Source organism: Pyrgilauda ruficollis, unplaced genomic scaffold, assembly GCF_017590135.1.
Source record: "Pyrgilauda ruficollis isolate IOZ18807 unplaced genomic scaffold, ASM1759013v1 scaffold67, whole genome shotgun sequence".
Taxonomy (NCBI): Eukaryota; Metazoa; Chordata; class Aves; order Passeriformes; family Passeridae; genus Pyrgilauda; species Pyrgilauda ruficollis.
Genome location: NW_024528488.1, coordinates 1,303,212 through 1,331,040, shown reverse-complemented (window position 1 = coordinate 1,331,040; position 27,829 = coordinate 1,303,212). Strand labels below are relative to the sequence as shown.

General features: G+C 49.4%; 1 protein-coding gene across 1 annotated transcript in view; it reads right to left on the bottom strand.

Annotated features, from left to right (window-relative positions):
* ARHGEF9 (Cdc42 guanine nucleotide exchange factor 9) overlaps positions 1–27,829 on the bottom strand; it is a 190,038-nt gene that overhangs the window by 51,410 nt on the left and 110,799 nt on the right. Inside the window, exon 5 of the mRNA XM_041484784.1 lies at positions 5,729–5,908. Within this exon, the coding sequence (XP_041340718.1) occupies positions 5,729–5,908 (180 nt within the window). The remainder of the gene's footprint in view (positions 1–5,728; positions 5,909–27,829) is intronic.

Genomic DNA, 27,829 nt, shown 5'->3' with positions numbered 1-27,829 from the left:
GAGAAAAAATTTGATTTTCACTTGAAAAAAAGCCAGAAAGATCTAATCATTACAAGGCATATGTGTGTAAGCCTGAGTCATGAATCCTAAAGGCTTTGAACTGCAAGGCAGATAGCAAACTTACAAACTTCCATGATTCCTCAAATTCAGGCTGCCTTTTGTGCACAGCAGGAACACTCCCTCCTTCCTCATCTGTGAATCTCAGGAGTCCTGCTTTCCTGCTTAATGAAATTTTTGCTCCTTCCTGCTAGGATTCATGTTCCCAAAGGGAAAAAAATACAGTTCTAGTTTAGATGACTTCTGCCTTAAATTAAAAACAAATGCAACAATTTTATCAGCTCCAGAGGAAGCTGAAGGTGTTTCCACCCTGTGCTCTCCAGCCTCTGCTGCTGGAAGGATAAATCCCACTGTGTTGTTCAAACACTCCTGTTTCCATCTAAACCTCTGAAGTTCTCTGAAATTCCAGCAAGGATCCTTCTTCCAGGGCATCATTTGAAGTTGGGACCATGACTAATACAAACTGAGGTGCAGTGGCAGCTCTGGCACTGACCTTGGGCCAGTCCCTGCAGCTGGAGGAGGTTTCCTCACCCAAACCCAGGGATAATAATGAAAAACCTGTTGAAGTATGGGCTGAAATGCATCACCAGACCCATGAGCAGCACTCTGGTGACACAGACCTCGGGTTGGGTTTGCATCTCCAACTCTCAGCACTGGAGAGGAGCTGGGCCATGCTGGGTCAAGGGAAGGTGGCACTTCAAGGGTTAACTGTGCCCTCTGTCCCAGTGCCACCAGCCCAGGCTGGATCCTTGTGCCTCACTGACAGTGATGGAGATGCAGGTGACAGCGACGTGGCACAGCCACACTGGGGAAATGCTGGCCTTGCCCAAAACTTCTGAAATGTCAAAATGAGTGATTTGGACAAAGCTGCAAATGCTCCTGTTTTAACCCAGCACCTCTAACAGGGTGATCCCTCTGTTCCACACACATGGGGCACCCAAAAATACCTGAATTTCCCTCCTTCCTGTGGGGAACAGCTGAGATCACACTCCTGGAAAAAGGTCTGTCTGCTCCCCATCTCTCCAAAGAGACACAAAGGCACAGCTGCCCCTCCCTCTCAGACCAAATATCTCCATTTCAGAAAATAAACTTCAGAACTCTTGTTTTCTCCCAGTTTCATCCCATCACTCCCAGCTCAGGAGGGGTGGCTGCCATCCCTGTGGAGATTTCTAGGGAACCACACAACAGTAAATGCAGGGTCTCATTAAACACCTCTGCAATGGAAAACATCAGGGGCTGTAAAATAAGCACTGGGAGGGCTTCCCCCAGGCCATGAAAAACACCCAGGAGCAAACCACCAAGCCCTGAGAGCCATTTTGAGCACTTTGTATCAAGAATTAATTAAAGGAAATCAGTAAAAACTACTGGACATTGGGGCCTGGAGCACCCTGGGACAGTGGAAGGTGTCCCTGCCATGGCAGGGGTGGCACGGGATGGGCTTTAAGGTCCCTCCCAGCCCAAACCAGTCTGTGATTCTATGACATAAAATTTCTATCAATACAATTTATCAGCTTGCAGCTCTACCCAGGCGGTGCATAAAACCACCAGTGACCTGCAATTATTGCAGATTTACCCTGCTCAGTGCAGGCACTGGATGGAGAGGACTTTTTCCTTCAACAGGCACCAAGGCCCGATCACCTCATCATGATCAGAAACCAAAACAAAGCAAACATTTTAGCAGCCAGCTGGATGATGAACCTGCTTCCACTGGATATTCACAAGGGCAGAGCTCACTGCAGAGCCCTGCCAGGCTGAGGAAGGGCAGGCCCAGGGAAGGGGCTCTGCAGGTTTGTGCCTGAAGGGGCTGTGGAGATTCCTGCCTGGTGTGCCTGACTCAAAGAAAGGCCTCAAAACTCTGGTTTTGCCCCTCCAGACCAGCTTGTCCAAGAAAGGGCACAGTGCCAGTGCGTGTGACCTTTTGGGGGACCTGTCTGGCTGCAGATGGCACAGGGAGCCCTGGGGTGCTGAAATGCTCCTTGCCTTTAGGAACCCCCAAACTCTGCAGCTCAGCCTGAGCCCAGCAGTGCTGCCCATGCTGGGCCCTACCTCCAGCACAGCTATTTGTAAGCTGGATTTGCCACAGCAGAATCAAATCTCCTTTAGAAGGCTCTGACTGCAGCTCCATCCTCTTTCTTTGGAAATCTGATGCCCCTGGCTCTGAGGGAATGCTAATGCAAGGGCTGCAGTGGGGGAAAGCAGGTGAGTGATGAGCTCAACAAGATACAATCAGATTTTATAGGCAAAAAGAAGCAGATGGGGCAGCAAAATGGGGAATTACACCTGCAATACAGAGCAGGCAGAGCTAAAAGCTAAACCCACCTGCCCAGCAAAGGCACGAGCTGCCAGGCACTGGGACCAGGCTCTGGGCTCAGAGTCTCCTTCTCCACAGCACCTTAAAAGCTCACTCCAATTTATCCAGCACTTCTCCTTTAGCAGCAGAAAATAAAGTGGGTCAAAGGCAGCTTTTCAGCAGGAAAATCAATCTAAAATTACAACACTTGGGGGAACCAAGGCAGTGGTGAGAGAGAACATGGAGCACTGCCACCCCTGCACTTCTCCACCCCTGCACCTTCTCCTGGAAGAGGAGACCATGAGGATTTTACAGCCCCTCCTTGCTCCTTGGCAGGACCACTTCTTACCTTCTTCAGTCACCAGGCACTATAAGAAGCTGCAGTAAAAGCTCCTCAGCCCCAGTTTTGCTCTTTACCTTGGCTTAGTAACATAAGGAAGGGAGACTCAGCATTGCTGAGGTGAGAAGAAATATATTCTGCAAGCTCAGTCTGGTATCCAAAGAGACTAAGGAGAGCTTTACACGGGAATAAATCCCCCTCTCTGCCCAGGACAGGGGCACTCTGCCATGTCTCTGAGGAGAGATCCCATTGCACAGCATCCATAAGCTTTACTCTTTTTATTTCTCTTGCAGTGGAAATATGTCAGAGCCCAAACATTAAGCCATTTGATTTCCTGTGTTTGGAGTGTCTCACCTGGGCTATTTTGGACCCTTGATGAGGAGCTCTGCAATCAAACTTTGTTTTGAGGCTTGCTGTGCTTTCTGAAGGAGACCTCAAGGTACAACAATGGGTCCATGGGCAGCCCTGGACTGTTATTCTGTGCTCTAAATCCCTCCCTACCAACACTGAGCCTGTTTTTCTGAGCCAGGGTCAATGTGCTGGTTATGCAAAAACTCATCTGTAGCCCACAATGTACAGACAGCCCAAGGCTCTGCCATCCACAGAGGGGGAAAAAGTGGCATTTCCACCACAAGAATGTGAAATCTTGTCTGAAATTCCTGCTGGTTTTTCTCAGCTGTTCCTCCCAACCTGTCAGACCACTGGAAGTTGACAGGATGTTCAAAGACACCGTGCAGCCACCACAGCTGCGCCCTGTGGGTGTCCACTGTGCTCAGAACAGGCTAAAATACACCACAGACACCTTCACCTGTCTAAACCCAGCTTGTTGCTGGGTCTTAAATTTAGTTCTGGAGTTCTTATCCACCTTTCTGACTTGGGGGTTTCATGACCTTTCTGAGTGCAGCAGCCCCTGCTGATTCACCATTCCCTGCTGGCTCCAAATTTTATTTCTCCTACACTGTTCTTTCTCTTCCCCCCCAAAAAAAACCATTGCTTTATCCATCCAGTTTCTTGAAAGGTTCTGAGCTCCCAAACCTCTGTGGTTTCCTCTCCCCACCTTCATTCTATCCAAGTCCCAAGCTACTAAGACGATTAGTGCAGGTGTGAGCAGGGAGACAACAATTGCTGTGTGTGCAGGGAATTCAGGAGCCTTTTTGTTTGCCACCCCTGGCTGTCATGTAAAGGAGGCCAAGGGAATCAGCAGGTTCCTGTTTTCCTCTCCACTTGCAAATGTGAAGTTCCCTGCTATGAGATTTTGTGAGTGCCAAATGCTTTGCCAAAGGTTTTCAGATGATCTGGCTGGAGAGCAAGAAGCGTCAGACATCTCATTGCAAACTGGGTTCCCAGCCCAGTTTTGTCCTCAGAAGTGATTCAAAGGACTTTGAGAGGAACCCAACTGTGCAGTGATCTTCTCCTGCACTCCCGTTAGTACTTACAAGAGGCCTGAAGTCTGAAATTTCCTGAAATTAATCCTATTTGGCTTTATACCTGTCTGGTCTGTCTGACATCCCTCACTTGAATACTATTCATATTCTATGCAACATATTGTTCTCTTTTCCTTCTGTGCTTGCAGAAGAGAAATACAGATATAAAGAAAAGCAATTATTTTGCAAGTAAAACTAGAACCACCCAGGCTAAATCAGGCAGTTTTCTGGCATCATCTTAAAAAAGCAGGGCTCAAAGTACAACAGAGAAAAACGCAGCCTGCTCATGATGTGAGTGATCATCTGCTCTTCTCGCAGTTCTTTCATTCCTTGTTCAGCTGCTTTGGAAACCTGAGGGGCAAATCTTTTCCTCCAGCCTCCCTTCAAGACCTGCAGACAAAATGGGCCAGAACTGTTGTTTTTAAATATTAATTCTCACTAAGGCAGCAGAGCCAGGCGTTGCTCCCCTCTGGGAGGGGAAAGGGCAGGTGTCTGCTCCCTGCCTGCCCTCAACAAGTGATTCCCAGATGGAACAGCCAAGCCAGCCTCTTGCAGAGCTGGTGGAAGGATTGCTGTCATTGGGATACTGGACAGAACAGACAAGAAACCTGCCTGGTCAGGCTGTTGTAACCCTCAGCACCAAGGATGAGGATCCAGGATTTGTTCCAGACATTTGTCTGAGATTCACTGATTCCATTCTCCTTTGTTCCCCAGTTTCTAAAACCATCCTCCCAGCCTTTGAAATGTGTAGGGAGAAATGGGGAGCTCAGCCAAGACCATGATCCATGGGCTGGGGCCCCAAAGACACTGGTTCATTTGGTTTTTTGGTGTGTTTTAAATAAACCTAACAGTGTTTTCCAGATTATTCTTAAACCTCCCGTAGACAATTTCTTTGTGACACCACACCAAAGGGCTGTTAAATCTTTTCCCCAGAACCACAAAGAAATCATCACTGGTCAGTGCACTGAGAGGTTAAACTGGCCCAGAATATTTCACTGTTTAAATTAAGCAAACAAAATGAGATTGTTCTGTTCAGCCTTTCCAGCTGCAGCCCAGAGGAGATGTGTTAGTGACACAGGTGAGACTGTTTCTGCAAAAAGGTTTTCACCTCAATCACACCTGACACAAATCCATTTTCCAGACTTGTTGCCACCATTGGCTGCAGGGTCAGACTCAAAATACCAAACACAATTTGTTATCCCAAAATCCCAAAATACCAAACACAATTTCTATACCCAAAATACCAAACACAATTTGTTATCCCAAAATACTAAAATCCCAGAATACCAAACACAATTTGTTATCCCAGGCCAGAGTAACAGCATTAACTTTTTTGGGCTGCCCAGCTCCAGTTCCAGTCAGGGATCTCTCCCTCTTGGCACTGGCCAGATCTGGGGGACACACAAGAGCTGCACCAGAGGGGAACTGTGTGCTGGGGAGGCAGCAGCAAGCAGAAACCTTCTTTGCTGCCCATTTTTTGGACAGAGAACAGGCAAAGAAGTAGGAATCAGCATCAGTGAGAACAAACACTGCAAAAACTGAGCGAGAGCTTAGTTCTTGACGTCCTGAGCTTGGGCAGTGATTCCTTAGGGCAGTAAAAAGCAGAAAGTCACTCACCCTCACGAAGCTGGCGGGAAACCATCCTTCCTCATCGTCGATCTGACCCCACCACCAGTCCTTGTTGGAAGCATCCAGGACCTTGATGACGTCTCCTGCTTTAAACGCCAACTCCCGGTTGGCCATGGTGACGTGATCCCATACTGCCTCAGCACTGACAATGGAACCACCACTGATCAGCTTGGGGAGAGAAAGGCACAGTCAGGGAATGCCTGCAGCCCCAGCCCCTCACATGCACAGCAGCACAGCAGCACAGCTCGCAGCCAAACCACACCTCCATGGCAGCTCCACCCTGCCCTTCCCACTGTCCCCATCCTGCTCCCAACTGTGCCAGGCAAGCTCCAGGTGCCGTGTCCCCTGTCCCCCAGGGCCTGGCAGCTCCCCTGACACTCCATACAGGCACATCTGTCAGGGACAATTCCATTGACACATTGTGAACTTCCCAAAACCAGCAAAAACAAGTGATGGTGTCCCGCAGAGGAATCTTCACTTTGGTTGAAATGTCAGAGGCCTGGGGAAGCTTTCCATGCAGATCCAAGCAAAGTTAGTGCATGTATTTAGAAGGCTTCTTTTGAAACTGGAGGCTGCCTGTTTTAGTGCTGGTGATGTACTGACACCCCTCACTTGTGACACGCTGCTGACCTGCCCCAGGCCTGGCCTGCAGCACAGCCCAGGGCAATCCTGCAGCTCCTGGCTGTGGGGACAGGCTGCATGGAGCAGGTTGTGGACCATGGACACTGGATGAGGCCAACCTGGTGTGTGACAGGACCTCAGGAACATCTCTGCCTGTGGAGCTCATGGAGCCTCAGAAGTGCACCAGCACAGCCCAGGTCTCCTCTGTGACAGCCATGAAAATCCTGCTCCGTGCTGGCAGGAGGGAGCATCCCAGCACTGGTGCCTTCCACACCACCAGCCATCCAGCCATGCCCAGCACACCCCCTGCCCTCTGACTGGCAGCTGTGTGTTTTTAACTGAGCAATAAATTGTGTTTATGTGTTGCCCACTGCAGGTATTCTGTGCTGAGCAAACACAGATTTTCCCCATGTGCTAATCAGTCTGTCAGAGCCATCCTGGGTTCATTAGTTCTGCCACTGAGACCCCCTGACCATGCTCTTGGGCTCCCTCCAAGTCCCAGTTTGAGCTCACAGGGATGGAGCTCAACCCTGTAGCCATTCCAGACCTTGTTGTGGTGAGGCTCTGAGAGCCACAGTGTCCCCTCAGCTGGGGGAGGAACACAAGGCACACAGACAATAACCCCTCGCTGTGGGTGTGCAAGTGTGGAAGCTCTTAATGCAAGTCTGGCATCCCCAAACCCTGTTAATCACTGCCCGCACAGGGAGAACTTGAAGGAGAACTTCCAGCACAGCTCCAGGTTCCCAGCATCAACAGAGAACACTGAAGTCATCCAGACAATCCAGACAACAGATTAAAGGGCCTGATTTACCATTTGCCTTGGACTGGCTCTCCTTTACAAATCTGATCTCCTTGGGTTTGGGACAGCCAGAGCTGCAGTCCCAGCCCTGCAGTTGTGGAGTCAGTCACACAAAGCAGCAAGACCTACAAGGCTTAACCTGGCAGTGCCTTTCATCCTCAAAACCCAGACAGATCTAGTCAGTGGGCAGCAAAGTAAAGCTGTGCTCCTCCCACTTCTACTCTGACAAATTGTCCCTTCTAATTCAAAATCAGCTGTAGAAGAAACCTGTCCCCTTTGTGTGTCCTACAGGGGATTGTCCACATGAGCCCCACAAGGTCCTGGGACACCAGGCAGAAAACCAAGGCACACAACAAGCCCTCGGGGGATGGCTGAACTCGTGGCTGAGGGCACCTCCTGCTTCACTGAGGGGTCATCCCACATCTGGGCTTTTGAGACACAGCTGGAGGGAGCACAGCACCAGAGGTTCCCACCCAAACCAGCAGCATGTACAGTCAGATGATGGTGGACTCCCAGCTCACCCCAGAGCTGGGCTCAGCAAAGCAGGGGAGCCACATCTGGAGAAGTATCAATTATAGAAACTGATTTCTGATCCCAGTACAACAGCTGGATGCTCAGAGGGGTTTCAGTGCCTCCTCACAACCCTTGCTCTGCTTCCAGTCAGGGTTCCTGGATGCTCCCATAAACAGGGATCAGTTTAAAGTACAGAGATCCCCAGGACAGATCTGGAGGGGATGACACTTCAGAGCTGAACCACTTATCTGTTCTTCTGCCAGGACTGAGCTCTTCTCCTTCACCAGGGATTCCCCTCTGCCATATTTATGGATGCTGTCCAGGTATGGTTTCCTGGTAAGGAAGTACCTTCCTCCAGGTAAGAAGTTCTGCCCTTCCAGCCCCCAGCTTTTCCTTCCCCCAGGCACTTCACCAGCCCTTTCAGGCTTCCACATACCCTGCCTGCATTCTTCTGGAACACAGATGACCAGAATTGCAAATACTATTCCCAAAGGGACCTTACCAGAGATTTGTGGAACAGCATGAAATATTTATTGCAGTGTCACAGAGATCTCCCAGTAATAGCTCACATGTCCCCCTTTCCCCACGGCCACCTCCCAGCCGTGGCTCACAGGGATCCTGCACTCAGCTCCTCTCAGCAAATGCTGTAGAGTACGTTCTCTTTGGCTGCAAAATCAGTTTTCTTGTCAAAAAATGAATCGGGTTGGCCTGACACTTGTTCCTTTTGTTAATGCCATTGGGTATTTTAGTCCCTTTTGCACTGATGAGGAACCAGGAACAGAGCTATTACGCAGGAGCCGTGTTCCTGCTGCTTCTGCTTCAGCTGACAGAGACTCTGCTGTCACTTCACACACAGCCAGTTCTGGGCACAAACTGCCACAGAAACGTCACTGAGCCCAAACTTCAGAGGGACTGTGCTTCAAACCCTCCCAGCCTACTTTGCAAAAATCCATTCCCGAGCCCGAGGCACAAATCCCAGCTCTGAGGAGCAGGCAGGGACTGCAGAGGGACACAGAGGGACACCTCGGCCTTTTTGTGCTGTTAACACACAGGTCTAGAAGATGCTTTCAGGGGATGTCAGGAGCTGAGGGGGCTTTGCAAGGTGCTTCTTGATCTCAAGGAGACAGGCTCCAAGCCCTTGGCTCTCACTCATCAGTGCCAGCAGTGCCTGGTCCTGCCCAGCCCTGGCCCTTGCTCTCAGCTCAAGGAAGGGATCCACATCCCAGGAATCCTGCAAGCAAGCCTTGCCCTTTTGGAACACAAATCCAGCTCAGCCTGTTCCAAAAGGATGTTGAGAACTGGAGCTCCAGCCATCCCACGTGCTGAGCCCATTGAGAGAATGTCAGGGCCTAAAATGAGAAGATGCAGTTTAATTTATCTTGCAAGACATCTTGCTGCATCCATGGAGCCGTCCAGCTCTCTCAGGGCAGGATTATGGAGACAGAACCTGACATCTGCAGCAGCAGGAGATGACAAACTGCAGAAAGGTCAGCATGAAATATTATTTTCTCAGAGAATTCAACACAGGAGCTCTTCACTCCAGAAAGTTCACGTCTCTCAGCTTCAAGGCTGACCTTAGTGCGGTGGTCACAGATATTCAGCCAAAGACCTTGGAAAGAACTTCTCTGCCATAAAGTCAGATTCTCCCACACTGCAGCTGAGGGAGTCATCTGGACTCCCTGATAGCCAGTGAAGAGAAAGAGACACATCTGGAGCGTGATTCATCCCGGCTATTTCAGCAATTTACCTTCCAGCCAGGTGAATCATGCCCTAGAATTCACTCTGTGTTTAACTGGCTGAGGCAGAAGTTTGCATTTCCCACATCTTAATGTTCATCCCATCTATGATTTGGCCATTACCAAAACCAAAGAATGGCATTTAAGAATAATAATCACTACAGGAATAGTGAAATATTAAAGCACACTCTTCAAGACACAGCAGTTTCTGTAGGGTGAAGGTTGATGGAAATAAAGTTATGTGTGCCCACCAGAGGAATTCACAAAATCTTAGCCTTGTAAATTTACAAAAATTAGAACTTAGATATTTGGGAAAGTGTCCTACCCATAAGAAAGCAGAAGCAGTGAGAAGAAATGCAGCAGGTGACAAGAACATTCAGTGTGACATCCCCTGAACACTGCCTGTCTGCCAGGTGCAAGTCCTACTTCCTCTTAAAATCAATTATTCCTGTCAGTTGCTTGCCCAAAGTAAAGAGCCCAAAGAGAAAATTCCTCAATGCTTTTACCTGGTAACATGAGTGCAGCAGTGCCCAGGAGCATTTGGGAGCTACAGACCTGAAAATAATGATTGCTGCTTTACAGGAGCCTGCAGAGCACTTTGTGGGGTGGAGGAAAAACTTTCTCAGTGGGCAGAAGAGAAGATTAACTCCTGGATGTTGTGTGGGCTGGGCACCAGGCACTGGCCGAACAAACACCATGGGCCAAGGGAAATTCCAGGGCATGGAGAGGAGGGGCCACTTCCACATCCCAGCAGCACAAACCAATGAATTTAATGAGGAAAAGAAAAAGGGCAAAGCGACAAGGCTTTGTCTAACTCCATTCACAGCTTAAGCACCCTAAGAACAGAGGGTATGATCCCTGAACCACCAGGACCAGCTCAGCCTTCCCAGGGATTCTCCCCAGAGGTTTCCACAGCAAACCTCCAAGAATTCAGTCACAAACCCTCCCTCTAGAGATGCTCCTTCAAGACACTTCCAGCACCCCAGCACAACAGGTGAGTGCTTCACAACAGTGAGCAAAGCCAGAGGAAAGGAATGAAACCATTCCTGCTGAAGGGCTGGGAGGATTTTACTTTCTCTTCCTGTCTGGTGGCATTTCCAGGATGGAATGTGGCCACTGGAAATACAGAATTACATCAGAGGTGCTGCCAAAATAAAATGACAACAACAACAAACAGTAAAAAAGGGTTTCAGGGGACTCTGCAAGGCCCCACCTCTGACAGCATGTGCCAAGGATGCTGAACTCTGTCCTCACCAGTGCTGGGAAAGCTCAGAAAGGTCCATCTGGCCAAAAATCCCCACTGCCTCCCTCTCCCCTTGCACTTTCCAAAGCCAAAGGGCTTTAAGGTGTCATTAATGCCGCATGGGAGCTTTCCATGAATAAAAAGGAGGTGCTCAAAAGTAGGAGTTTGACTCCAGATTTTACAACTCTCTTTTCCAGCCATGCCTTTGTGGCACCTTTATCAAGATCAAATGAATGTCCCCATCAAAGTAAGCAGGAAAATAAAGAATAAAAGGAGTAACAGGAACAACTCCCTGTCACAGGAGCTGGTGGGATCTGTCTGACCCTGTTACTGGAGCACCTCTGGAGCAAATCCACACGAGCCAAAGGAGAGGAAGGGGAGGGGAATGCCTCTTACAGCCTATATCCACAGCACATCCTGAGGAAAAAAGCCCAGGAACACCACCTAGGATGGCTTCCCAAAGCACATTTACAGAGTGACCTCTGAGCCAGGGGTTACAACTCCTCCCAGGCCACTGCAGGGTTTAAATCTCTGAGCCATGACCCTGCTGTGTCCCTGCAGAGGGACTTTGCTCCAGCTCCACATGACAGGACCGACCTGTGGGGAGTGGGTGAGCCCCTGCCTCCAGTCTGGTGCATTTTTCCTGGCTCTGCTCACTTCCCAAGCCAGGATGCACAATTGGACAAGAACATCTGCTCCACCTCAGCCCCAGCCTGCAGTGAAGCAGTCGAGGATTAAACACCGTTGAGTGAAATCAGCCACTACTGTAACATTTTGCTAAATATTCCCAACACATCAACACTTACTGGCTTCTTATGGGCCAACCTGAAGAAGAAATCAGGGGCTTAGTGGTCCATGGAGACTGAAATGTGCACAAAAGGGTCATTCAAACCATTTTCAGCTGTCCACTCCTCTTTCAGGGATAAATAATCACTGGAAGCCCACAAGATTTCAAGATCCTTTTCAGCACAGAGCTTCTCACGAATCCAAAAAGCACTTTGTGAAGAGCCACATTCACAACCCTAAATAAATCTATCATCATTCACCATCTCCTTAGAAAACTTCAAGGACCTCAAAGTTTCCAGCACCATGGTCTCTGGGAATATGAATAATCTTTAAGGCAGGAAAGTGTTTCTCTATTAGATCATTTATTACTGCATCAGTAGAGTTGTAACAGTAAAAAAATGAGAGCTCTGGGTAGTTCCCTTTCAAATCTGTGTTACATAAACTCTGTCCTCCTCCACAGGAGCAGGATGCAGGAATAGGAGCAGGCTGTGAGGGGAGGAGGGAGAAATGTGGTGAGTGGATGCCATTTGCTCAAATTGTTCTTGTACAGAGCTGCCCTTTGTTCAGACAACATAAAAGCCCTGTAAAACCACAATAGCATTTCCCACACTGTGTTCACCGGCCCTTCCACAATGGAGGCAGCCAAAACAGCTTCAAAGAAGGATACACAGAGCTGGTGTTCAAAGCAATCACTGCTGGGGGGAAGGACAGGACCCAGCAGAGCTGCACAGAGCCCAGCCAAGGGAGAGCATGGCTCTGCTCCTGGAGATCCCAGAGGGAAGGCACCTCACACTGCCTCAGTGGCTGCAACACAGCACAGGCTGCTGGGGCTGGGAGCCTGCTGGGACCTCCCAGAGCTCCCCCAGCTCTGCTGGGACTCGCTGCCATGAAATCCCAGCACAGCCGAGCCCACGGAGTGAGGAGGGGAGCAGTGCATCCCATGTTTCAGTCCCACATCCTGCTGCTCCTCCCAGCCAGGACAGCTCAGCTGATGGAGCAGAGCACAGGAGAGCATCACCCAGCCCATCCTGCTCTTGCATAATCTCCCCAGAGTCCCTTTGGTGGTGTGTTTATTTTTAAACCTCTCGTCAGGAATTATACAAAGTGAATAATGCCCAATCTCAGTGAATGGCCCCACGGCTCATTCACCAAACACAGGGGAGGGCAGCTCCACTTGATTTGCTCATTCTCTCAAGAGGTGCAATCACCCAAAGGTTAAGCACAAGTCAAAGAATTTCCCTTTTTGCTTTCAAGCCCCTTGATGAATTTAACTAATGACTGGATTTCAGCTGAAAGAGGCTGATTGGAGTGAGAGTCTCCCACATCCCATATTCTGGGAAGGCTGCCACACTCAGTTGGAAGCTTTATCTATCTTTCATTTATCTATATGTTACATGGAGAGTCAGTACAGACAGAAAGGTTCCTTAGGACTGGATTGTTCTGTTTTTCATTGATTTCCACTTTCTTGAGAAGATCTCACCTGGCAGATAGGAAATCACCTGGCCTCAGCCAGGCTGCAGCAGCAGAGCCCAGGGGATGGAATTAGTCTCATTTTCCACCTTATTTTGATTATTGCCCATGTCATTCCTATTAATAACAGCAGCCACAAGGCAGGGCCATGGATGGAGAGCTGAGTAAAACCCTGGCAGCAATGAGGAGGAGAATGGAAGGTGGTAATGAGGCAGAGGGACCCCACTGAAGCACAGCCCACGCAGGTGTGAGGTGTTTGGATGGAGCATATGTCCCCCTAATTGCTCCCCATCCCCTCCTTGGATGGGGCACACCAAGCCTCCCTTTGCCTCATGACATATCTTTCATGTAGAGTAATTACAAATAACCACTTGCCATCATCTTTTAACTCAGATAAATGATGAGATTGGGGCTGGAAGTCCAAGTCTGAACTGCTCCAGGGCAAGCAGCACCTTCAGCAAGCAGAGCCAGGGCAGCTGCCAGGGCTGTGGGCTCGGGGCTGGAAGGGGCTGTCAGTGCAGATCCCTCATTGCAGCACTCACTAACAAACAATAAACACCCTCCAAGAGCCAAACCTAAGATACTCACACAAATCCCAGCCTCCTGCCCCCAGAAGGGACTCCTGACTTTCCCAAGCCAAGGCCACAACAGCCTCAAAGACCTGGAGTTGTACTGCGATGCCAGCAGGAGGCTGGGGCATTGATTTACACCCAGCCCAGCCTCAGTGGCTGAGCCTGCAGGCTGCTGCCTGCATGGGGAGCAGTCAGGATTCCCAAGGTGTGCTCCCAGTTCCACAAAGTCCCAGCCCAGCAAACACTGGCCCCAGTAACATTGAGGCATCATGAACAGCCCACAGCAGCACCAGGAGGGACCTGGTGCTCTCTCAGTCACCCAAGGGGCAGAGTAAGGCAGATAAGCAAACAGATTATTAGTAAATACATATAAATATTACTAAATAGCTATAAATTCAGCTCTGGGAATGTACAGAGAAGGACAAGATGCTGCTAGGGAATGCTGAGCCCAGGGCTAAGGGACACAGCGTGGACCAACAGCATCCTGAGCATCCCTATGCCTGTGCTGCAGCCAATCCACAGCCTCAAAACCCCTCCAGGGATGACCAAGACTTGACTGGAAATGTCAGGAATGCTAAATCCAGGCTCACTTTATACAAAAAGCCTGTCCTTATTCAAACTGGAAAGCAAACAACTTCCCTGCCATGGAGCAGACTGTGGGAAAACTGAGTTCATCTGAGAGCCCAAATGGTTTTTGCAAGGAGAGGAGATAAAATTGTCATTGCTCTGAGGAAAGCAAGAGTAACCCTCCTTTTGAAGGATATTTATGTTAAGATGTACGTCACCTGTTACTCTGGATGTGGAAGTTTCCAAAGCAGAAAGGAATTAAGGAGAAAATCACACAAATGACTCTCAGTGGATTGAATTATTGAACACAGTTCCTTACAAAGGGAACAACACACGGATCTGCTCATCCTAGACATGGGATCTGCATCCCTGCAGCTGCAGCAGTGCCAGCAGCCAGCCCAAAGCTGGTGACACAGAGCTAAGCCATGCAGCTGTCCCCAGCAGGAGCGGTGGCACAGAGGCACACACCTGGGGCACCCAGAGCAGCTACTTCCCTCACCCAGACCCAGCAACTCCAGGGAAATGAAGAAAGCGACAGGAGCAGAACTCACAAAACACTGTGTGGATACTTTGTCCTCTTTAGAGCTGACACAGTTGGCCAGGTTTAAAAATCATGGAAGGAAATGAATTCAAATGCAAGGCTAGGAATACAAACCAGGAACGTCACTTCTGGATGGCCAGGAACAGGGAAGCAGCAGCAAGAGCCCCCTCGTGACTGAGTCACTGCCATGTGCTCTAAAACCCCATTTAATAATGAAGCAGAGCCCGGATTGTGTCATGTTGGACCACAATGTATTAAACACATCCCCAGGAATCCTCAATAATGCATATATTGGTATTGTAGTAAGAGGCCAACACGATAATATTTTAAAAATGGTATTTTTAGTACTGAGAACTTAGAAGTTAGAAAGTGGCAACTGTTATTAGTGCAAATCAATGGCCAGGCTGGATTAAAGTCCAGATGAATGTATTACACTGATTAAATTCACCACCTGGGCTCCTTATTTGCTGTTCTCATCTCCTGGTTTCTCAGGGAAAGTCCCTGCAGGTCCCATCTAACACAGTCCAGGAGGGGTTTGTTGGCAGAGGAGGGGAACGACATCTACAAACTGTTTCACAGACCCTGAACTCACAGGAAATTTAATTAAAGGAAGCACAAAAGGAGCAATGGCTGGAGAAGCAACACCTGCCCAGGAACCAGTCTGGCCTTTGGGTGACTGCAGGGGCACTGAAAGCCTTTTCTCCCAAGCCAGGGGGAAGCAGAGCCTATCCAGCTGTTCTTGTGCAAACCAAGAGCCACCCAATGAAAAATCCCACTGATTCCACTTCCAGTAGCAAAAGGAAAAACCAGGATGAGCACCCAGAATAAGAAACGGCCAGACAAAGCTTTCTGCCACCAAAATGATGATATTCATGAGAATTATTCCAGCAAAACCATAAGTCTCCCTCACGATTTCCAGAATTCCAGCACCTGGACCGAAAAGCAGCCATGGGCATCCTGAGGGAACACAGGGATGAGCAGTCCCTGCCATCCAACTGGCAGCATCAGCACAGCAAACCCAGCCAGGCACAGCTCAGGTCCTCAGAGCAACCATGTCTCACACCCACCATCCCCCAGCTCCTGAGAGGGCAAACAGGCAGGACTTCAAAGGGATAAAGCCAGGAGACGAGAGCAAAGCAGCTTCTCCCCTTGAGACTGCTGTTGAACCAAAGCCTGTGGCATCCTCTGGCTCCCCCAGGTCCTGCACTGCCCCAGAACACTGTGCCCCACTCCCTGCCTCACCCTGCCTTCCTGCTGCTTTTGGGCAGCAGCACCTGGGGCAGGGGAGAGCACAGGGGTGGCACTGCAGGGCTGTGTCACACCCCACCTTTGTCCCAGGGTTCCATCAGTGACAATCCAGCTGGGATCTGACATCATGTTCTTATTCCCATCACTTCTGCCTCCTAAAAGCTGAGGGGACAGTGCTGGCTGGGAAGGCTGTCTCATCAGGGAGGCAATGACTGGGTGCTCGTTAGAGGCACGGGACTGTCCTGCAGATTGCCATGGGATCCTGGGAGCCTGTCACAGGGATTGGCCAGGTCAGCTCAGGGATGTGCAGCCTTCCACCTCTAAACTGCTTTGCTCAGCTCAGCCTAGCCATGAGTGGAAGTCCCTGGCTGATGGCTTCTCAGTTTTCATGGACAACTGCCCGAGCCAAAATGTCCCTTCAACAGGAGTAACTCAAGGCAGCCACTGGCTACAGCCTGCTACCTCAGCTGGGCCATGGCCTGGATGGCACTGCCACAGGACAGAAAGGTAAGATCAGGTGTTTTTCCAAGCCATCACCACATTCTGACCCAGGAGTTCCCCCCAGCCCCCTGAGCTGCTCAGGGAGCCAGCAGCAATCCAGGCATGGTGAGAACAGCCATGAGCATCCCCATCTTCCTGCTCCCATCTCCCAGCCCCACAGCTGCTGCACAGCCCCACAACCTGCTAGCTCAGAGCTCTGGCAGGAGCCCTGAAAGAGGGGTGAGATGGGCAGGGACTCCACCAGGGCACATCAGTGTCACCTCATCCATTGTGTAATTGTGCCTTTCCCCTCTCTCCAGGTCATGCTGCACAGGACACGAGCAAGTGCTGTCCCTTCCCTGTCCCACTTCACCTCGTCAGGAGGCCACATTTGCTGCCTGGTGCAAGGAAATGAGCACCTGGATGATACTGGAGAGATCAGCTCTGTACCAAGATAATTCTATTCAAAGTCTAGAGGGCAAAGCTGTCACAGATGAAGTATGTCTGTGTATTATCTGTTGGCAAACACTGGACGTAATGGCAGCCACTCAACTTAATGGCTCGAATTCCAGCTCCTCCAAACGAGCCCATCGCCCTGCATGTAATCACAGAATGTATTTAAAAGTATAATTTCCATCCAAAAGGACCAGAGCTGGAGCAATATGACTCATGCAGCTCCCTGTGCATTGGGAAACATGTCAGGAAGCCTGGGAATTTGTGAGCCCATTGCCATCTGTGTAGAAACTGGGCCATGGACATGATTCCTCAAACCACTCCTCTGGCATCCATGGGAGCCTGGAGGCTGCTGAGCCCCCACAGTTGGGCCTTTGCCTCTGCACCTAAGGGAGCAGAAACACTCTGTGAAGCACAGGGATACAAATACTAAAGAGAAAGACAATGGAATTAAAAGGCATCTCTCCCCGTGTACCTATTCCAGCACTCCAGAGCTCCACAGTTACAGCTGCAAACTCAGCTCCATTTCTGCCATAACAAAATCATCTCCACAGCATAATTAGTGTGCTCGTGTTAAAATGGGTACAAATGCAGGGGAAGAGGCATCCAAATATGATTTGTTTTTCAAGACAACGTGATGTTTTCCCTGGCTAATAGATTCGATTCATTAAGGAGTAACAAGAGCCAAGCACCACTTGCAGCAAACCTTGCTGCTTTTACAGTGAATTATCCATCCCCAGACTGGTTTGCACACTATTCTTTTTTACCTGCTATGACTTGACAACCTTTTTTAGTCTAACCTGCCTACACATGGCTTACAAAATATCTCTTCTGTAACTACTGCTTAAAATCCTGCTTATTCCTAATTTCCTTAATGGCTCAATTAAGTCCCCGGCACTGTTCTGCTCTGGGACTGGATGACTCCCACATTCACAAGCAATTTTCAAGGTACTTGGATAGTTTGTGTGAGCAAGTATTTGCACTAGGATTTGCAACACTCTCTCGGGGCAAACATCTGAGTTTTCTGAAGGGGTTTTGAATGAATAATTTCCTGTGTTATCCACCTTCCTCTAGAAATAACGCTCCATCTGTTCATGGAACAGTTCCCTTCTCTTACCAAGGCAGGATGAAGGTCACGCAAGGGAAAGAAAAATTTGCACATCCCCAACGCCCTCCAACAAAACACAAGGCACGTACCTGGCCAAGGTCATTAAGCAGTCAGGGGAAGAAATACAGCTGTCAGGTTAAGGGGAGTGAGTAATCACCCAGTGCATCATTGCTGCGACAAGCACCCCAGGACACGGGCTGGAGTCACAACATGTCCTGTGCAATTAATCACTAATCACAACGTGCTACACACAAGTCAAATGGCAACTCCAAAGGTGAACCGAAATGTTACCTTCGAAACACCTAAACTTAAAAAACCCCTAAACGTGGAAAAAACCTCAACTGTGCAAGCTGACGGGAAAGGCAAATGGAGTGTGTATAAAATCCCTAGCAGCCTCTGGGTTGGAAGCAGCTCCTCTGGGACATGATTCACCCCAGAAGAACTGGCAGCAGTAGAGCTCATGTGTAGATAACCCATGGCTGTGCTGACATGGAAGATGTGTCCTTTCCCTGACCTGTCCCACTGCCTGCTCTACAGAACCCTGCAGTGGTTTCCATGAGAACAGCAGGGCTCTGCTCATCCTCCCTGGCTCCCTGTGAAGAGCTCCTGCCTGGCCTGGGCTCTCTCCTCCTGCATGTTTGGGATAACCACTGGCAGTAAATCGGTCACTCGTAGCAGCTGGATAGCCCTCGACCCAGGAGCACTCCCAGTCACAGAGTTAAGGAAAACAACTCCAAGGTCATCAAACCCAACCTTTGACCAGACGCCACCACACCATGGAGTGCCAGGAAGGAGCAGCAAGTGCTGCTCTGGCTTCAGTTCAGAAATAATCCAGGAGCCTCACGGACCAGTGGGCTCCTACTCTGAAGAAAAGCAACCAACCTCCCTCTCAGTCAAACCTCTAAAACATCTCGACTTTGCCTCTGGTGTAAAGGAGACTCCAGGAGCAGCTCTTGGATGGAGGTGATGCATTCCTGGGCTGGAGCAGTGGGCATCTGATCCCTCCACCACACTGCCCAAATTGCAAGAGGTTCTTGCTGTTCCCTGCTTGGACAGGGCTGGGAGAGGCTGGGATTTCCCTGCAATCCTCCTGCACCCAGCCTTGTGTGAGGCTTTGTCCCTGCTGAGGAGTGACACCAAAGTCCATGGGAATGCCTGGGAGCCCATGTTCATCAAACACCTCAGGTTCTTCCTTCAAGGAACACACAACCCTGGTGGCTGATGGACAATTCCAGTGCCGCTTTCCATTTCTAGAGCAGAACTGCAGTAAAGCATGAATGGCAGTCCAGGAGGTTGGCACACACAGGTACAGAGAGATTTGAGAGCACACAGAGCTTGGGTCTGGATTGAAACATGCCCAAATGGAGCTGTCAAGGCTGAGTCCAAGGAATTCCCATCCAAGGATCCACTCAGGCTCAGCCTCAGCTGTTCCATATATTATTTGCCTGGCAAGCAGTCTACACTCAATTACATCCAGTACATAATTATTATTCCTTTCAGACACAGGTTTTCTCAATGCAGAACATGGAAAGGATGCCTTAAAGGATTGGTAATTCTAGGACAGGAATATCCAGAGAAGAGACCAAACAACACAAGTGGGAGATTCTGACCTAATGGGAAACCTCCAGCTCTTCTCAGGGTGATTTTTTTTCCAGTTAAAAGCAGAAGCTGAGTGTGTGAGCTTCCCTCAGATGTTCCATGTGGTGGGCAGGTCATACCAACCACACTATGGAAGGGACAAGCATGGCAAAGGGATCCACCCAGGGAATTCACAGGGATTTTGCAATGCGATACCACAGATTACATTCATTGGTAGTGAAATATGCCCAGATCTCTGAAATAAAACTTTAGCTAGAGTTATTTTGACTAATTGCTGAAAATCAGAGCATGTACCCTCACTGCTCTGCAGCCCATTTTATTCCTCTCTCTATCACTGGAGCAATTTCCAAATATTCCCAAGGCTATGCCAAGTCCTGCCCCACTATCAAATGTACCATCATTAAGAACTGATTCTGCTCTTTAAAGGCATCCAAGATGTTCTCTTCAGGAAAGTGCTTGCTAAGTACCCTCCTGAAGACATCTGTAAGGAATTTTTACTACTGGCCTAGATATTTACTTCACCTGGAAGAATTAAGTGGCTCTAAGGAGCTTTTACTTGAAGTAAATCCTCATTTAAACAAGCCCCAGGAAAGTGGACAGGGAGTTCCAATTGCCTCATTTGCTTTTGTTTTATGACCCACTCAGAAGAAAAGAAACAGGGAAGATGGAATGTGATCTGTGTCTCCCAGGTTTCTGTTGCTATTCCATACCTCACTCCTCAGTGCTCTTCTTTCCTCCAGCACTGCCATGGAAACGATAAATTACCCTACTCTCACAAATTTGCACAATCATTTTTATGGTCAGTGCTGCTCAAGAAAGGATCTGCCTTCCTGGAACTGCACAGCTGGGGTAGTCAGGGTGTGCATCCAAAGGAAGAACTATGGAAAAGAGAAATTGGAGAACATGTGGCCAGTGGCAACAGACATGGCCAAGGGGTGGGATGAGCAACTGGGCCAGTGCCTCCATGGTCAGGCATGATGGAAAAACCCCTTCTCCTTCCTATTTCATCTGTAGTAGCTGGAGTCAGGGAGACCCTGGACATCTCAAAAGCATGGAGAAGTTCTTCCTTGGATTTATGTTTGCTGGGTTGGTTTCCTGGCTCAGATCCTGTGCTTCCCAGAGCTGACACAGGTAGGAGAGGCTGTCCCAAGTCTGCTGTTACCTCACAGGAGATGGCATTGCTTCCACACCAACATGATGGAAAAAAGGATAATTTCCTGTCCTGTTCAGCTGCAGTCTTTGATAAGCTGGATCACAGCCTGAGTCTGCTGTCACACAGGTTTAGGATCCTCTGATGCAGCACAAAGCAACAAAAAACAAGTGCAGAAAACCAAAGCCAACATTTGTTGTGGTCTTTGATAGCTTTCCATCTCCACGGCAGTGTGGAAGAGGTGATGCTCTTCCCTGACATTCTCTGCTGATATCAAACAGCCAAACCTTGGGAATGCATCTGAGAACTGAGAAACATCTGATAAACAGGAAGCAAACTCATTCCAACCCCATATTCAATGGGAGAGATGCTCCCAGGGCCAGGAATCACAGGAGCAGCGGTGGCAGGGAGTCAGAGAGGAGCTGGGAATGCACTGAAATGAGAGCAAGATCCATGGGAGGCTGTAACATTCCCTCCTCCATGGCTTGTTCTGCACCAAGCAACTCATTCCAGACAGATATCGACAGCGTGGGAGGCATTCAGAGAAAAAGCAACAAATTTTATCAGAGGTTCTGGAAGGATTAATACCCAGGAAAAGATTAAACCCGTTAAAAGCTCAGCTAAACTCTCATTTCAGAGCCTGCTAACACAGCTTCAATAGTTCCAGAGAGGTATTAGTTATGTATAATGGGGAGAGCTGGGAGTCTGAAATGGAGAAAGGCTCCATTTTAACCATCTGAAAGGAAAACACCAACAAAGGATTTCAAACAGAGGATCAGCAAAGGTGAGAAATATAAAATCAATTAAGGAATTTTCCCAAGGTAGTCCAGGAAGGCTGGAGGGAGCAGAGCCAGGGGACACCCCTTTCTGCACCAGGAACCAGAACTCTCCAAACCATGAGAGCCTTGGATCCACCTACCCCCAGCAGCCCCAGCCTCCCTCCTGGAAGGAACACAGTGCTGCCAAAAACCTGAGGCAATTCCTTCAAATCCTTCCATGCTTTTGTGCCAACAGTCTGCAGCTGTTTGGGTGTTCAGCCTCACCTTTTCCACCCTTCTGGGAAATCACTTGGCCTGAAAGGTATCTAAGTACTTGGACACATCCTCTTTCTCTCCTTAAAAAGGCAAAAATAATCCCATCTCTGTTATTTATTACACTCCTTGGAAAGGTAGCTCCTCAAACAACTTTTAACAACTCAAATCACCAGCCAGTAAATCCAGAGGACATTTGTCTATGTTTCAAAGCACTTTAGTTCTCAAAATAGCCTTAATTAAGAATAGATATATAAATACCACAGAATATTGCAATAAAGGTGTCTGCATTATCACTAGTGCCACCTTAGAGCACTGTTGCACTGGACAAAGCCCCTGGGGTCACTCAGAGGAAGAACTGGGAATATTTTGCACTTAGAGCTGGAGGAATTGAAATCAGATTAGGTGCTGAATCAGGCTTTGGCACAGGTGTATTCAGGGAGCAGCAGCTATCCAGGGGAAAGGAAAAAGTTTTCCTGGATGCAGCATTCCTGCTTCACAGGGGCAACCATGGAAAGAGAAAATAAAAGCACCTACTTTTTTGTGAGCTCTAGACACTGGGACCACATTTTCCAGGAGCTCCTGCATCCATGCACAGCTGCTGTCTCAGTGTGCACAGGCTGGGGCACCCGTGGCTGGCAAAGGGGACCTGTGCACGCTGTCACCTGGCACAGGGACCTAAGGACAGACTTCCCAGGGGAGCACAGATTTGGCACAAGGAAAGGCACAACCTTGCAGTGCCCAGAGATCAGGAGAGGCTGAAGTCTCATGGTGGAGCCTCCTTCAGTCCTTATCCTGTTAGTCCTGCTGCACACGTGGGGAAAGGTGGATTCCTCAGAGCTGCTCGGGATGGCAGCACTGTCCCCACTCAGTCCCTGCTCTCCAGCCAGGGACATGCACCAGAGCAGCCACATCCATAACCAACCAGCCAAAACCAAAGCTCTTCCTGCTGATGACACCCCAAATTCTCCTGCAGCAGCCCCAGTGTAACAACCACTCCATCCTGGAGCCACAGCCCCAGGGAAAACCTCTCGGTTCCCTGCCTGCAAACGTCTGACCTCCCCAAGTGCCAAAAGCTGAAACTCCAGGACCTCTCGGTGCTGAAGGCAGCAGAGAGTTTGGAAATCTCATTAAGAGCTGTGAAGTACAGTCATTATTTCCCAAGGCTCCTTTTGGCTGCTGGTAATTGCTGCAGGCACAACAGGACCGAGGCAGGCAGTCGTGGATCACAAGTCTCCACCAAGGTTTGTGAGGTCGTGGCCATCACCACGCAGGAGCTGGTGAGCCACAGCTCCAGCTAATTAAAACTGCAGGAGCAGAGCATTCAGCAGGTCCGAGCACAATTACCCAAGGAAGAATTTTGCCAGGGCACTGTGACTTAGCCCAGTGCTTTGTGCACAAAGTGCTGAAGGAGTTTAATTGTCACTGCTGATGGGAGCCCACTCAGTGACTCATCCCCAGCACACAGGGGCTGCTTTTCCCACTCCTGATTTACTCCCAAGGCCACCACTCCACCACCAGGACCACAGTGGGAAGGGCCAATGTCCTCTGCATTTCAGGACACCAGGCTGGATCCATGGTTTCCCTTTGGGCCCACCTCTAACAGCTACCAGGGCAACTGGAGCGAGAGCCAGCAGAGGGGCTGGAATTTGGGAGGAGTCCTCAGGAACCAGAGGTTTTGTCCTGCCATAAAATAATGTAGTCTTTAAATGTGCATTTTTTTATTCTTTCGAGCATTTAACTTCTAAAATTGACTTGGGTTTTATTTAATCTTTTAAACACCAAAAAAACCCCCGAGTTAAAATGTCATAACAAGGAAAAAAAAAAAGGAACAAAAAAGCATAACTGCTTGAGTTATGCTCTTAGACATTTGTCAGGATAATTTTACTGCTTCCAAAACACAAACCCTTTCCAAATGGTGAGCAAGGTTTCAGTCTGAAAGCTGCAAGGTCAGAGTAACACAGGTTTGTGTTATCTGAAGCAGTGAGAGCTCTATCCCCACGCACACCTTTGGAGTGGCCATTCCCAACTCTTCCTCCCAGATCAATCCTGTCAAATTAATTCATCAGTAAGGACAGATTTTTTTTTTTCCTTGGCTACTGTGCGTTAATTAGCACAAGGGTTGCCATGGGAACCCAGCAACACTCGTTAGCACCCAGAACTCACCATGTTGGAAGTGAACGTGGGCAAGAGCCCCGCACCAGCAGCAACAGTGCCAGAGCCAGATTGGCTCTCTGATGGAGGCTCTGACGTCTCTCTGCTCAGTGTAAGTTGGAAAAACTTCTAAAAACCTGGATATTGCAAGGATGTGTGGTGATGGGACAAGGGGGAATGGCTTTAAGCTGAAGCAGAGTGGATTTAAAGGGGATATTGAGAAGAAATTCTTTCCTGTGAGGGTGGTGAGGCACAGAGCAGCTGTGGCTGTCTCTGGATCCCTGGCAGTGCCCAGGGCCAGGTTGGACACTGGGGCTGGGAGCAGCCTGGGACAGTGTGGGAGGTGTCCCTGCCGTGGCAGGGGTGACACTGCATGGGCTTTAAGGACCCTTCCAATCCAAATCCTTTTGGGACTCTGTGACATCAGGACCAGTTACCGTGAGAGTCAGTCTGAGCACAGGCTCCATTTTCCAGATGTTTTATCAAATACAATTTAGGACCCTGGCAGGAATCAAAGTGAAGCAAAACAGGTTAAACTGAGTGTATGAAAAAAGCTCAGGCATGGGCCCAGCCTCAGGCACTCAATGCAAATAGTTATCAATAATTATCAATAAACCTTTTTCCAGCTTAAAGCCTGTGGCACAAACTGCCACTAGCAGCAGGGTGAGCCATGGCAGTGACCAGGCTGCTCTGGAGGGATCTCCACTCCCAAGCCTCTCCCCTTCTGGATCTGCAGCCCTGTGGCACCCCAAGGGAGGTTTGTCCATCATTACATTCCTGCCTGGTGATCAAACACTCCTCCTGAAGTCTGGATTTTGCTGGGATCATCCCACACCCGCTGGTTCCTTCCCCTGAAGCAGCTCTGCTGAGCAGCTCTGTCCTCAGAGCACTTACAGAGCAGCTCCTGCTCCTGTGCTCACCAAGGCTCTCTGTGCTCACCTGCACAGTCACATCCTTCACTGCCCTGTCCTTGTCCCTGTGGAATTCCACTCCAGTGCAATGCTGCCCATCAGTCTGCCCAGTCTGAGCAAGGCTGCACCACTGTCTGGCACAGGGCATTAATCTCTCCAGGAAATCCATTTCCTAATCCATCCTTGAATCATACCTTGCTTTTTCCTGGCCATGTCACACTGTCAGCTCCCTGTGTGCCTTTGATCCCCTGCTGGAGGCCAGCCTTTGTCCTGGGCACGGGCTGGGAGCTGCAGCAGGCACTGCTGTCCCTGGGAGCCTCATGCTGCTGCCCTGTGCTGCCAGGGACCTCAGCCCTGCTGCCTGCTGAGCTGGAACCCTGGGAATATTCCACATCCTCCTCTGCAGGAGCATTTAAGGCTTCAACCACCTCTCTAAATAGTCCACTTTCACTGTCTGGGTAAAACTAAACCCAAATCTCAGCACCATAATAAGGAAGGTATTTCAGAAGCAGAACAAGATCCCAGCTTCCTCCACCCAACAAGACCTGAAATAAAGCAGGGATTTGCCTGCACTTTGCTGAGCCAACTCCTGAGGAAGGCAAGACCAGGTGCTCACCAGGTCAAGGCAGATTCCCCTCTCCTCCACTTACTGGAAGAGAAAGAATTTTGGCTTTTCCATCATGTGAAATAGCAGAGACCCCAGGCTGAGGACAACCACCTTCCCCGTGCATCTACAAACGCTTCACTAGGAAGGAGGAGCCAGATATGACATTTTTAACCCTTTTCCCTTCTTTTCCCTTTCTTTCTCTGCAGAAGGATGCACATGGCTTGTCTCAAATCTTGAAGAAGGACCAGGGGGCCAGCCCTGAACATGTCCCTGCAGAAGGTGTGGTGGATTCCCACATAATCCCACCTCCAAACACCTCCTCCCACTCCAGGACTGCTTCCCACTCAGCAGATCCTCCTCTCTCACACCGCAGCACCAGCCATGCCACAGCTCAGCACAGCTGTGTAATGAGAACCAACCCACACACCTCTGGATTTTAAGGGAAAGAAAGGGATGTTCAGGTTCACCAGAGCAAGTTATGTGGGCAAGCTCAGCTTCTCCAGGAGAATCCACATTAAGAAAATTTAATTTCATCAAGCCATTAAAGAAATCAAGCTGAGAAAGATCCCCACTGCCAAGTCTCTCCAGCCCTTCACATAATTTTCTAGCAATCCACCAGCAGGAGTTTTTCTCATCTTGAATAAATAGTCATTTTTGCACCTAAGGGAAGATGAAAACATCTTCCCTACTTTCAAACCTTCTCTGGCATCTCCCTCAAGCTCAAATCCCTCCTCAAAATACCCTCCAAACTCCAAGGAAAAACATTTGTGCCTTGTGCTAAAAGCTCCAGAAACTTTCCTTCACAGGCTGGTGTTTCTGCAGTGACTCGCTTTCCTCTTACGTAAACCAAGGGCCCAAAAAAGACATAAACAGTGAGGAACAGGAAAGCTAAACCAAGGCTGGTCTCCAAAGCCCAACTGAATGGGAAACCTAAAACAAGAGAGACTCAGCTTCTGGAAAAACAACTTTTTGACAGCACAGAGCATCTGCTACACTCCCGTGCCTGCTGCTCCACCTCAGGTCAGAGGGACTCAGAGCTTTCATGTCACACAGTCCAAGTGGAGAGAGCCCTCCTCAAACCAAGGGCACTAATTGTATTAATGAAGGCTTAAGGTCAGTACATCCCCATCAAGCCCAAATTGCTGTTGCCTGAATTAACAGTTCTCCGTCCAGTTTCAAGCAGATGGGAATCCAGAAAGCACCAGCAGGGCTGGGAAATCAATGTCAATATGCTAAATCCAGTAGATTTAATTTTTGGGTTTTAGGAGAGTGAACGAGATCAGGATTGGGTCTTCTTGTAGGGTAGGATTGGGTTACCTACTCCCGCAGGATTCCTGGTAAAGGGAAGAATAACAAGGGAGATCAAGAATTAAGGGGAATGAAGAAAGTATACAGTCATCCAAATTTGCAACAAGATATGACTATACTTGGATAATTCCCAGGCATTTTGTGAGTATCCAAGCCAAAAAAATCCAGCAAAAGTAATAAACATGCATACAGCCCCAGGGGCCACAGCCATGCACTACCAGCCCTGTACATGCAGAGGTGCAGGTACATCCCACACACAGTAATGCCATCATCTGATTCCAGCTGCTTCAGGCCATAATTCCTTATACAAAGTGGGGCTTATGGACTTTCTATGCCTTTATTACAGAGAGAACCCAAAAACCCCTGTGACCTGCTCAGTGGGTGTGGGTGTGCAGTTCTGCCTGTCGGAGACAACTCTGGGTGGGCCCAGGGGCAGTAACACCCTGCTTGGACACTCCCCTACCACCCTTGGAGCCAGAGCCGTGTCTCACCCATGGGGCTCTCACCCCAGATGGAGCTGCTATGACTGAGGCCAGGACCTGCCCCAAGGAAGGGCTGGGGACAGGCAGGCAGAGGTTAAAGCAGAGGAACACGATGTGAGGAGCTGGAGGCGCCGTCACTGCCGACTCACCAGCGCTCAGATCGAGTGACCTGACACAGCACAGCTGCTCTGGGTCCTCAGCACAGATCCAAGGATCTGCTTCCCGAGAGAAACCTCTTCCCTCCTGTAACCCACTGAACAGCTGAGGAGTGCTGCTGTGCCCAGGCTCCTGCAGCTCTGGAACACAAGGAAACGTGGGAAGCTCTAGGCCTGCCAATCTCCAGGAGTGATTCTTGCTCTGGTGTCTAACCTGGGAACACTGAATGCCACCAAAACTAAGCAGCTCAAGGAGACAAGGGACATGCTTGGGGAGAGAGCACCAAGAAGCAGCACAGCAAAACCAGCCACATGCCCACAACCCTTCCCTGCAGCTCCTCAGCTCTGCCTCAACCATTATTGCTGCTTCAGTGCCTCTCAAATCTACCAAATGTGTCTGTCAACCTCCACTGCAAACCTCCTGGATAAGAGATGGAACACCCCCCTGATCCTTCCCTCCAGGAGTTAATGCCTTTTATTTGGCCAGGTTGGATGCTCTGCCAGTCATTGCCCCCCTCCAAGTCCCCCATGTTGGGCAGGCACAGCTGTGAGCCT